This window comes from Macaca nemestrina, chromosome 3 (assembly GCF_043159975.1).
Source record: "Macaca nemestrina isolate mMacNem1 chromosome 3, mMacNem.hap1, whole genome shotgun sequence".
In the NCBI taxonomy this organism is placed as follows: Eukaryota; Metazoa; Chordata; class Mammalia; order Primates; family Cercopithecidae; genus Macaca; species Macaca nemestrina.
The window spans coordinates 75,865,327-75,877,918 of NC_092127.1; the positions used below are offsets into that span (position 1 = coordinate 75,865,327).

The window sequence follows — 12,592 nt, forward strand, 5'->3', positions numbered from 1 at the left end:
TGTCTCGGTGGAATCGATGATTTTTTTTCCTGCTGTAAATCACAAAGATAGCTAAGATCCACTTGGATGTGTTTTGTACCAGGTGGCACTAGATCAGCAACTCTTAAATTCTATTCACCTTTATTTTGTTTTGAATTTGGCCAACGAAGGGAAAATAGTAGAGGAGCCAACCTGTTCTATTTCTAATATGGCTTGTCTATGGGCTCAACTGTTTTCTGGAATAGCAGAAACACCGGTCTCAAAGGGAAAATGAAAATCTAGCTTGAATGAGAACAAACTGAATGGTAAATAATGGTACCTCAAATAAAACCTTGTGACGTGGCTGCCAGATTGCAAAGGTCTAAGCTTTGAAAGAATGAATCAGGTCTCAACTGCCATTCTCAAGGAGTGACTATGGCTAAGTAGACAACTCTATTTCAGGAATGTGGTATTAAAGAACCCACTGGGCTATGAAAGTAGAGTCACACTTTGCAATCAGTATATCAGTCATACAAGTGAAAATCTGATATCAATTTAGTTGATACCTGAGTCTACCTCTCAATTGGTTTTGTACTGAGAGGAATAGAGAGGTGTTGGTGTTTTTTTTATCTTTCCTAAAACCCCGACAGGAAAGAAATACAGAGGGAGAAGAAGAGAAAGAAGGAGACAAAGTGATATATAACCACAAAAAATTGATGAGAGAGAGAAAGATATTAGGATATGTACACAGAGAGTGAGAAAAGTTGGACAGAGAGAGGAAGCAACAATGAATAAATCAAAACCATATATCGGAGTGTCTCTACCTTTCTATGGGTTGTATTCTAGCTTCCTCTACTTATTTATGCCTTCTGAAATACTAATTGGTTGTTTAATCAATGTGTATCATTTCTAACTGCTTTCTAAAAAATGATGTCGTATAATCTACTTAAATGAAATAAAGATGGACTATTCCAACACCGGAGAAGTTATTCTCTCTAAAAAAAATTCTCTCTAAAGTAATAATAACTGAAGAATTATTCTCACTAAAATATAACTGGCATGACAAAGGTCTGGAATAATTTAAGCCCTTGGATCAGAAATTGTTCACTCTGATTTAAGACATTAAAAACAGGTTTAAATATTTTCCAATACAGTTGCCAATTTTTCATTAAGTCAAGGGTTCTGCTATTCAGTTAATAAATGTATAATAACATAGCCATAGAAGTGTAAAGTTTTACTTGCTGTTCAACTAGGGGATGTGCTAGGGGTTTTGTTATGGTCTTAACTTATACTTTTTATTTTACTATGGTACAACTGCTTTATGGACACATAACAGGTGGTATGAAAGTGTAATTTTATTGAAAAGTATAATAATTACTATCTTGGTAAACTGTATTTATTAAACATTCAATTAATGGAGTGGCAAACTTTACTGAACAAGTAGAAATCCACAATTTTCAATAAATTTACTTTAAAATATGAAGAAGCCTCTGTGGTTCGTTGTTATTTAGTATTTTACATCAAATTTGGAAAGCATTTTTAATTTGTAAGCTACAATAAAACAGACACAAAATCCAACTAATCATAACTTGGTTGTATTTGTATTTAATGTACATTAAATTGTATGTATTTGAATTCTTCCATATCTCTACATATTTTAGGCATCAGAATATTTTTTCTATCTTCTCCAACTACACATAGGCTAATTGGGGTTGTCTGGGGGAAGCCGCGCTAATGTGTTATCAACCACAGGTGTAGCTGTGATTGTTGAAACAAAGCCATTCTTGGGTCATGTCACAGATTTTCATTTTAGTAATATATTCAACTCTTCTAGCTCAGCTAGTTATTCAGTTTAATATATAAAAATATTTATTTTAGAATAAATCCATAATTCTAGAACATAAGCACCCCCTGGCAACACACACACGCAGGTTGAGCAGTGAGCAGGGAAATGTGGATAAATCTAGGAAGGGCTTGTTTCCATGCTCTGTTAATACCTACCTGGGCATGGTGCTAGTGAAAGCAATTCAAATAAAGAAATAGTGCAAAGGAAAAAATGGTCACTGAGAAAAGGTAACTTATATTGAACTGCCTAAGCAAAATTAAAAATAAAAGAAGAAGACCATGAAAATGAGATGCTGCCTGTAATTCTATTTTGGAAATGGTGACTACATCTAGTGATCTAGAAATGCAAGTGGAGACCTGGAGAACACAGTATATCTTGTTTGCTTCATGTCCCCTGATCTTATGTGCTGAAAAGTATTGAGTTTAAGTAGGAGTATTCAAGCCATCCATCCTGTTTTATAGAAAGTATTATTCTAAATTCTTCCTCAATCTAAGTACTTTGAAAGAAGAAAAACAGATCAAATCAAGTACTTATTCTTAATAAGGGAGACCATGCTAAAAACAGAAGCTTTATTGTTGACTGTAATATGACTATTCATAGATTATCATTAATTTGTACAATGCCATAAACATTATACTTTATTCAAATTTGAAATCTTTTAAGAATCTCAGAGTATAAAGTCTAAATCTACCAGTGTATCAAGACAGCTTATGGAACTCCAGAGGGGTTCCTCCTTCTGGGAGCACCCTTTATCTGAGTTATTGAAGCCAAGGAGTCAATTTAATCTCCTTCCCCTTCTTCACCTAACTCGTGAAATTCATCATGAAATCTGACTAGTTTTGCCTCCTACACATGTCTCAAAAAGCTCTCAAATTTTTTATTTCTGAAATTCTCTCCATGACTATCACCAAGGTTAGAGTGCTAGTCCTCTCATGACACCTGCAGTTAATACAAGCACAATTGCTTCTCAGAATGGTTGCAATCTCCAGGTTTAGCCCTTTGAAACTCTCCTTTAAAATTCATCCTCTTTCTCACTGGCAGAAGGATCCACCTGCTATGCAAATATAATTCCCGTCCTCCACACTTACACTCCAGCAACACTGCACTCCCTTTTTTCTCATACACCCTGCGAGCCTTTGCTCAAGACCTTGTTAAGGCTTCAAACGCCCTCCCCACGTTTCCTCATCATTGTTACTCATCATTTGGTCTCAGTTTGGTTTCATCTGCTCCAGGAAGCTAGAGCCTCAGGGCTTCAGTGGCACTCTATGTGTACCACTAGCTTATGTCCTCTCCCATCTCATCAGGCTATGAAGTTAGCAAGCCTATCTTGCTAAAGAAAAAAAAAAGATAGTGGAAGAGGGCATTGGTGCTCGAGGAAAAAGCCCAAGAAAAGTTTGTTTTTGCTAATTATGCACTTAGACTTCATTACTCTTTAAGGTATTTATTTCTTAGACTCTATGCTGGATATTCATAAAATAGCTTACAATAGTACCAACTTTAAAACTATAAACCTGAGATTATTGGTTAGCAGAACACATTATACTACATGGACAAACTTACTCTTTTTTTTTTTTTTTTTTTTTTGTCTTAAGAGAGTGTCTTGCTATGTTGCCCAGGCTGGACTTGAATTCTGGGGCTCAAGTGATCTTCTAACCTCAGCCTCCCAAGTAGCTGAGACTACAGGTATGTGCCACTGCACCCAGCTATGACATCCACATTCAAGCCTAACTTATCAGTCATACTTTCGATGAGGAACCACAGAATGTCATTACCTAACTTGCACACACAAAAAAGTGCCAGTTGTACTAGTTAATAATAACAAAAAGTAACACTGATTATATATCTCAGAATATTATATAAACCTCCCGGATTTGTCTATTAACGCTAGGCTCCCTCAGATTTTGCTCCGATTGTTTCTTGTATCCAGGCTCTCGTGGGATTCTGTTCGGATTCTTTTTCATGAAAAGTCAGTTCCAGGCAGTTTTGTTCTGAATGTATTTTTTTTTTTTTTGTATTTCAATAAAACTTTATTTATTTATTTATTTTTATTATTATACTTTAAGTTCTAGGGTACATGTGCACAACGTGCAGGTTTGTTACATATGTATATATGTGCCATGTTGGTGTGCTGCACCCATCAACTTGTCAGCACCCATCAACTCATCATTTACATCAGGTATAACTCCCAATGCCATCCCTCCCCGCCTCCCCATAATTGGCCCCGGTGTGTGATGTTTCCCTTCCCATGTCCAAGTGATCTCATTGTTCAATTCCCACCTATGAGTGAGAACATGCAGTGTTTGGTTTTCTGTTCTTGCGATAGTTTGCTGAGAATGATGGTTTCCAGCTGATGGTTTCCATGTCTGAATGTATTTCTTTTTAATTCAGCCGCACAACATATTTTATTCACAGAAACTATGTTCCTAACAAAAAAGTGGGGGCAGGAGAGTATTCAAAGTGTCTGTGATGCCGCTCAGTATGTCTATAAGGCAAAATTGTTCTTTTAATTTGAGAAAAAAGTGGCCAGTGATGAAAAACGCCACATTTAAATGATGAGAGTTCTTATTTATGATGGTTTTGCTTCTTACTAGTTGTTTGATTTTACCAAGTTATTTGATCTCTCTAGGCCTCAGTTTTCTGTTCTTTAAATGGCCATATCTTAAAGTTGTTAGACAATGAAATAACATAACATTCTAAATGCTGAGATTAATAAGGTACCTATTAAATGCTCAATAATTGCATCTACATTTTTATCATCATCATAAAAAATATGTTGCAGATATTTCTGGCTGACATCAAGTATAAGCTTTACAAGATACCTGTCAGATCGTCCTCCCTCCAAGCTGTATCGCAGGTAATTCATACCATCCAGGAACTGACTGCTGGGTAGTGAGTCATCACCCAGTTCTTTTAGGTCCTCAGGCCTAAGGTATTCTCCCCCATCACCAGTCATTGTGTCATCACCTTGAAACAATCAGAGGAAGAAGCAGGATTATTTGCTGAATGTATGTCAACTACAAAATATGATCATGACTGTGAAATGCATCAACATCATTGCCTTGATATTGATGAAACTGCACTGCACACTAGAACACAGAACACCAGCAAACAACTATACAGTGCTAAAACTTAGAGAAATAACATTTGATTCATTTTCTTAGCACTTACCAAGAAGAAGTAATCACTTGAATTTTAATTCTTTTAATATTAAGTTTGGATATCCCTTGTTGTTTACTTCTAGGAGAAAAAACTTCTAAGATGAATTCTAATTATAGATTTATCAAAACATAGGCATAGTCTGCTTTAGGATTAAGCCTACAGTACTTTCAGAAAAAAATATTAGTTTTATTAACATTTCAGGAGACTACATCTATTCTTTTTCATGAAAAGGTGAAGGGGATGGTTGAATACAGAATCTGTCACATAATACAAGCACAGTGCAAGCTGCATATTATGGATCCCTTGCAAAAACCCAAAAAGATTATTTAAAAACCAAAAGTTGGCTGGCTGCAGTGGCTCAGGCCTGTAATCCCAACCCTTTGGGAGGCCGAGGCAGGTGGATCACCTGAGGTCAGCAGTTGGAGACCAGCCTGACCAATATAGTGAAACCCCATCTCTACTAAAAATACAAAAATTAGCCGGGCATGGTGGCGCATGCCTATAGTCCCAGTTATTTGGGAGGCTGACGCAGGAGAATTGCTTGAACCCAGGAGGTGGAGGTTGCAGTGAGCCGAGATTGCACCACTGCACTCCTGCCTGGGTGACAGAGTGAGACTCGCCTCAAAAAAAAAAAAAGTCTGCTTATATACTCTTTCTTTCCCCCAGATTCCTACCCCACCCCTACTCCCAAAAACTCCAGCACCAAATTCTGAATACTACTCAGGTTCGAGCATCCTGTCCCTCCTCAGAGTCTGTTTGCTTTTGCATTTCATCTTGCTTCTCCTAATTTGCCAGTTCTCACTGCGGTCTCTCAGCAGCCAAGATGGTCACAGGGAATAAACACAACTCAAAATAAGCTTTAACTTCTTGGTTCTTAAAAATGCACAAAACTCCTTAACAAAATAGGGCCTACATTTCAAATTTTCTTATTTCTCCCGTCTATCTTTCCCTCTTGTTACACCTTGGTAGGGTAAGGAAGGTTTATAAGGGTGAAGAAAGAAGAGGTGAGAAAGGTAAAGATAAAAGAAGAGAGTCTGGCTGGAATGACTCCGTGTCTGAAGGAGCAAGACACAGTGTTTGATCAGGTAGAACATGCCAATCAACTACAGGAACCCAGCCTTCCTCTCTCGTGTGAATAGAATCTTATTAGAAGATAGAAGGACATTTGAAGAGTATATTTTTAATCAAATATATCAAAATTTTATGACTCTGGTGACAAGACAAAAATTTAAAGCCTCTGATTGGTCAGGTACAGTAGTCCACATCTGTAATCCTGGCACTTTGGGAGGCTGAGGCAGGAGGATTGCTTGAGCTCAGAAGATTGAAACCAGCCTGGGCAACACCTAGACCTCATCTCTACTAAAAATTTTTAAAACTTAGCAGGACATGGTGTCATGTGCCTGTATTCCCAGCTACTTGGGAGGCTGAAGTGGGAGAATTGCTTGAGCCCAGAAAGTCGAGGCTACAGTGAGCCATGATCGCACCACTGCATTCCAGCCTGGGCAACAGAGTGAGACCCTGTCTCAAAAAACAAACAAACAAACAAACAAACAAACAACCACCTCTGATTACACTGAGTTCATGAGTGAATGTCCTTTACGTTCTCCCTTATTTTGCGCATGTTGATGGTTTTGTTATGATGCCATCTGCCTAAGACAGCTGCTAGGTTCAGTGCTACTTAAAGTGAATTTTTAGCATTTTTATGTACACCTATGGTGGCCCTAGGTATATAGCCAATGTCTTGATTATGTCTCAGTGAGAAATGACCCAAAGAAGCACAGTCCCTAAATGCTGAAAGCAGTGTCTAAATCCTATCCCAGTGTTGGCATTAGCTGGAAAGTCACCTCTCTGGGGACTCATCTTGTCAGTGCTATATAAAATTTCTCTCAAAGACAGTTAGTTGTATATAAATCATGCTATTCAGTAATACATACCAGCAGTAAAAGATGGAAAGTGAATGCAAGCAGAAATTAACAGAATGTGAAAAATCACTTGGAAAAAAATTACCCAGGTTGGTCTATAACTGGAAAATTCTGCATACAAATCAAAGCTTTAAATGTATTTAATGAGCCCCTGAAATACTTTTCTTGCTTCCCTTAGTGGGTGAGAAGATTTCTGCTAGTGCAAAGCTGGCCCACCCCTGCCTCCAAAGCCTCATCCCCTCCCATCTTCCTAGATACCTTGTCTGCTAGGCGCTTCATCTTCAACCTTCTCTCCTCTGTTACAGATTCTATGGAGGTCTTTCCCCTTCCATGGATAAAATATCCATATTTCTGCGATCTCTGAAATATGGTAGCTTCTTTCCCAAACTCTTAGACCTTCTTTATTTCACATTCTGACTCCTCTTTGTTAACAATTAAACTTATCAAGCAGATGTTTGCTAATTTCAGCAATTAATCAGTGGCTGAGAAGTGACTTATTTGGTAAACTATTCTCCTTGATTTCTCTGACACAAATCTCTCCTGGTCTTCCCCCTACATTTCTGAGTCTTTCTTCCCTGTCTCTACTTCTCTTAAATGTTGTTATTTTCCATCTGCCCCTTCTTCTTATTTAACATATTATCACATGGACTTAGAGGTCCACTAACTATACACAGACCTGTATTGGTCCCAGACCTCTCTCATGAACTTTGTGTCTATATTGCAATTGCCTTCTGGACTTCTCCATCTAAATTTTCTGTAAGCATCTCAGATTTAGCATGTCCACAGCAGAACCCATCTTCTTTACCCATCCCCTTGTCAATATGCTTCTCTTTGAAAATTCCCTACATAAGCAAATAGCACAACTACTTCCTTGCCCAAGCCAAGCGGAGAGAAAAGATGATTTAAAATAATATTCAGATTAAAAGCTTTAGCTCTTATTTGTTTGAATAGAGTGCCATTAGATTTGGAAAGAATTTTGTACAACTCAGACAGCTTTAAGACAATCATTATATACTTTCTTTGTTTCAACTTACTTATTCAATGTGAAAACAAAACAAAACCAAAGCAACCTTTAGTTTTTACATTATAGAACAAACCTAAAATGAATTTCTTTATTATTTCCTACACTTGGAATAACTTCCTTCCGATTGTTACCTATTTACTCACTGAATAGAATGATGATTCCCAGGTTAATGACTTAGCTTTTTCTTGTTGTTTTATTGTCCAATGTTTCCAAACAATTTTGTGAAAACTGTTTTGTACTAACTGTGAAGCATCAGTGTACTGCAGGCTTTTTATGTACAATTGATGTTTTGATACCCGGAAAACACAGATTCCTCAGTGACAGTGAGTGGTGTATTTAACCCCTGTAGGACACAGGTGACAACAGCACGGGACTAACTTAAATAAAGTGGAATGGCAGCCAGGCACAGTGGCTCACGCCTGTAATCCCAGCACTTTGGGAGGCCAAGCCAGGTGGATCACCTGAGATCAGGAGTTCGAGAGCAGCCTGAACAAAATGGTGAAAACCAGTCTCTACTAAAAATAACAAAATTAGCGTGGTGGCACACACCTGTAGTCACAGCTGCTCTGGGGCTAAAGGCAGGAGAACCTGGGAGATGGAGGTTGCAGTGAGCTAAGATCACACCACTGCACTCCAGCCTGGGTGACAGAGCAAGACTCCATCTCAAAAAAAAAAAAAAAAAAAAAAAAACGTGGAATGGCTCCCCTTCCTGACAACCTCACACAATGCTGGCATGGAGATTCTCTGAAACGTTACAGAACCCACTCCCTCTCAAGCAAGTGTTATTCCTGCTGAGACATGGAAAAAGGGCTGAAACCTGAGATGAAGAGCCCCACTAAGTGTTAAGTGTTCACAACAGAAGTGAGCGTATCAAAGGAGAAGGCGCCCCTATATCTCATCCCAACATTCAGCCAGTCTGGAGTTCTCTTGATTGCCAGTACACGTCATTCCAGAGTACTAGCAGAGATATATGTACAAGCCACCCACTCATGAATTCATGAGAATAAGGCATACATAAGTCACAATTCTATAGGCATTTTGCTTATACAGATGCCAAAATCTCCAAGCCCCACCTCATCATTTATGGCTGGGAAGCCGAGTCAGTGAAGACAGGGATCAACTCATGATCCTACGAAGACTTAGTGGATTACCTTCACATCTTTGGTTAAATCTGGATGCTATAATTCTCTTAGACTGAATTCCCATTTCTGTCTTTTCCTTGCATTTCACTGCCATATTCTTCCATAAGGATGATATTTATATCATGGCTGTGCTATTACAATACTTTTCATACTAGGTTTTGATTCCACACCCACCACTTAATAGCTGCGTGCCATTGAACAAACTACTTAATGTCTCTAGGCCTCATTCCCCCAAAATAAGCCTTTCCTTAACCGAAAAAAAAATATATATATATGGAACGATATCCACAGCCTGTGTCACAGGGATGGTATAAGGATTAAATGAGACATGTACCTAGCATTATGGAGGTTTTGTAAATGCTTTCTCTTTTCTTAGATTTCTGCTTCCTTCCAGGTTCTTCCCAAAAAACTCCTTCTATGTACCACTGCTGGTTAAATCTTTGTAAAAACAGGTTTAAATGTTTTCATCGTTAATTGAAATCTTTAAGGTATTGTGTTTCCCAGACTTTTCAGCAAAGAATTCAAACAGTCCACAGCTGAGCCCGGTATGTTTTCATGCATCAGCAAATCGAATGACTGAAGAATTCTGCCACTCTGTGTCTCTCTCTTGTACTTTCCTATCTCAAGATTTTCCCATACTGTTCCTTATCTAATCCCTAAAATCTATGCACCTGGTTATTACTCTCTCATTTCTCAGCACGTTCATGAGACGGTGTTAAGTATATGTAGCTCCTGATCTCCCCAAGTGGATATGAAAACCTGACAACACAGTGCCTTCCATTATGCTGCTTTTAATATACACATTATTTCTCTATATAGTCTCCTAAGGCCTGCCTCATGCTCACCTTTGATTCCACTGTGGCACCAGTTACAGAGCTTTCCACACAATAACATCACATTCATTATTTGTTAATTGGATTCATGAGTGGATATTGTGGATTACTTTAATATGTATACAGCAAGTTAGCCTGATAGGATACCTCAGTGTAAGAATATCTCAATGTAAAGTCTTACCTTATGATTTTTTTAATTTATTTATTATTATTATACTTTAAGTTGTAGGGTACATGTGCATAACGTGCAGGTTTGTTACATATGTATACTTGTGCCATGTTGGTGTGCTGCACCCATCAACTCGTCATTTACTTCAGGTATAACTCCCAATGCAATCCCTCCCCCCTCCCCCCTCTCCATGATAGGCCCCGGTGTGTGATGTTCCCCTTCCTGAGTCCAAGTGATCTCATTGTTCAGTTCCCACCTATGAGTGAGAACATGCGGTGTTTGGTTTTCTGTTCTTGTGATAGTTTGCTAAGAATGATGGTTTCCAGCTGCATCCATGTCCCTACATATGATTTTATCTTGAAGAACCTAAAGAAATGTCTTTAATATCCTTAAAAGCTATTAGTATTAAACATAGTGGCATTCTTAATGGTAAGAGTTTGAATACTCTTTTTGGGTATTGACATACTATTGCTACTAATAAAACAATAGACTGTAGAGAAAACAGGGATTAGCTAATAATTTTCAAACACATGTGGCTGCATTCTGTCCACGTGGATGATAGCAGGTTTCATAAAAACATATTAACTTCACAAAACATTAAAGGGTTGGCATTGGCAATGTCAACCAGCCAATTTCCTTCACACTAATTCTTTCTATGAAAAATTTACTTATCAATACTCAAACAGATCCTTTACATGAAAATTATTCAACTTGAATTTTCTTCTAGGAAAGAAATATTATTAAGTTTTGGCTATTTCTAAACATGGACTTCTCTTACCACAAAAGATAATCTTGGTCATTCACCAATATTCTTCACAAACCAAGAATTCTTATCACCAGTAATATTTAATATATAACATTTTAAATAATGAAAGTACAGAATGTTATAACTCATCTCATTTAATGCAATAGGCAGATCTGAGAGGCTATTTTGTATAAATTTCTTTTATAAACTCAATATTAAATACTTTAAATGAATTAACTAATAGAATTCCCCAGCAATTATTTTGTAAATAAAGGGCTATTTTTTAATTAAATAATCACTATTCAATTTATCTGATTTATAAATTTAAATTTTCACGTAATACAGTTGCTTAAAGTGGTACCACATGTACTTTGGAAACTTCTCACTAGATAAAATATCTTACATTATTCATTTTTCCTTATATGCCAAATTCACCCTAAACAATTTTTAAATGTTACTTTACTTCTATTCTTAGCTATATTTAAAAATCATATAACTATTAATATATTTTTAATCACACCTAAAATATATCATCAACCCAGAAGGTGATATAAACTGCATTTATTTCAAGTGGTCTAACTTAGTTATTATCATGTTCATGCTAGCTCAGTGTCGACTAACAAAAGAATTACTTTTCTCTAAATTTATATTCTAAGAAAAGATACTAGCTGTGGAAAATATTTATATAATGTTCACTAGATTATAATTATGTTAGCAGGTCTCAATAATAGTTGCAAAATCATTAACAGTACAAACAATTCATGACTTTAAGCTTCTAAGTTAATAAAATCTGCACACTCAAATGCACACATATACAATTCCACTCATATTACACATGCTATTTCAAAAGAAATAGATTAGTGTTAGGCACACAGATTTAAGCAAGTTGTTCTATCCAGTTAAGAAAAATTAAAAGCAAAGAAAAGTTTTCACTCCAAAAATTTCCTCCAAGGGTACCTGAATCACTAAGTGCCTCCCCATCAATAAAGTGGTCACCAAACTGTTTAAGAGCTGTTCAACATACAAGTAGAGATAAGAAAGATGATCCCACAAAACAAAATACGATATGCATATAGGAATGCTGAGAACTAGTTGGCAAGATAGAACACAAAATTATACTAAATATTTGGAACTGCTGGCTTTGGGAATACCTTTGAATTTACTCAAAATAATACATTGATCCAACATTTGTTCATTCTTGTCATAAATTCTTATAAAAGCTGAGAAAACTCAATACCTATTACCAATAGGTGATTCGACAGGTTGGTTCTAAATAAGGACATCTCAATGTGAAGTTTTATCTTATGATTTTATCTTGAAGAACCTAAAGAAACATCTTTAATATTTCTCTGTAAAAGCAATTAGTATTAAACCTAGTGCCATTCTTAATAGCAATAATTTTTCAAACATACATTTTCATGTATATATATGACAGTAATTTTTCAATCATGTACAGTGGATGACTCGCTGCACTATTGAAACTTGGTTGTGTGGTTTTTTTCTTTCTTTTTTCTATCTCCTCACAAAAAATGCTTTAAAAAATTGTATGTGCTGCTTTCATGATTTTTTAGTAGCAAATTTTTTTTTTTTGGTCCAAGTGGAATATTACATGGAAATTCAAAATACAAAATGAAGAAAAGTCAGCTACTCTAGTTGAAGTAGAGATAGGGAGCCGGACACCCTATTGGCCCATCTCCAGCTCTGGCCCAATGTCACACACCCATTCCAGACAGTCCCCACTGCTCCTTTTAGGAAAGCAGACTTCCCGGGACTTAGGAAGCCATTGCCTGAGAT

General features: G+C 36.8%; 1 protein-coding gene across 50 annotated transcripts in view; it reads right to left on the reverse strand.

Annotated features, from left to right (window-relative positions):
• The window catches only part of LOC105486421 (ankyrin 2), a 698,368-nt gene that overhangs the window by 68,236 nt on the left and 617,540 nt on the right, over window positions 1–12,592 (reverse strand). For 44 of the 50 annotated variants that reach the window (XM_071093141.1, XM_071093166.1, XM_071093151.1 and 41 more), the window contains one exon: window positions 4,624–4,768. In XM_071093141.1, coding sequence (XP_070949242.1) covers window positions 4,624–4,768 — 145 coding nt within the window. Of the gene's footprint in view, window positions 1–4,623; window positions 4,769–11,755; window positions 11,810–12,592 lie in introns of all 50 variants that reach the window. The other 6 variants (XM_071093129.1, XM_071093131.1, XM_071093127.1 and 3 more) reach the window with 1 other exon arrangement.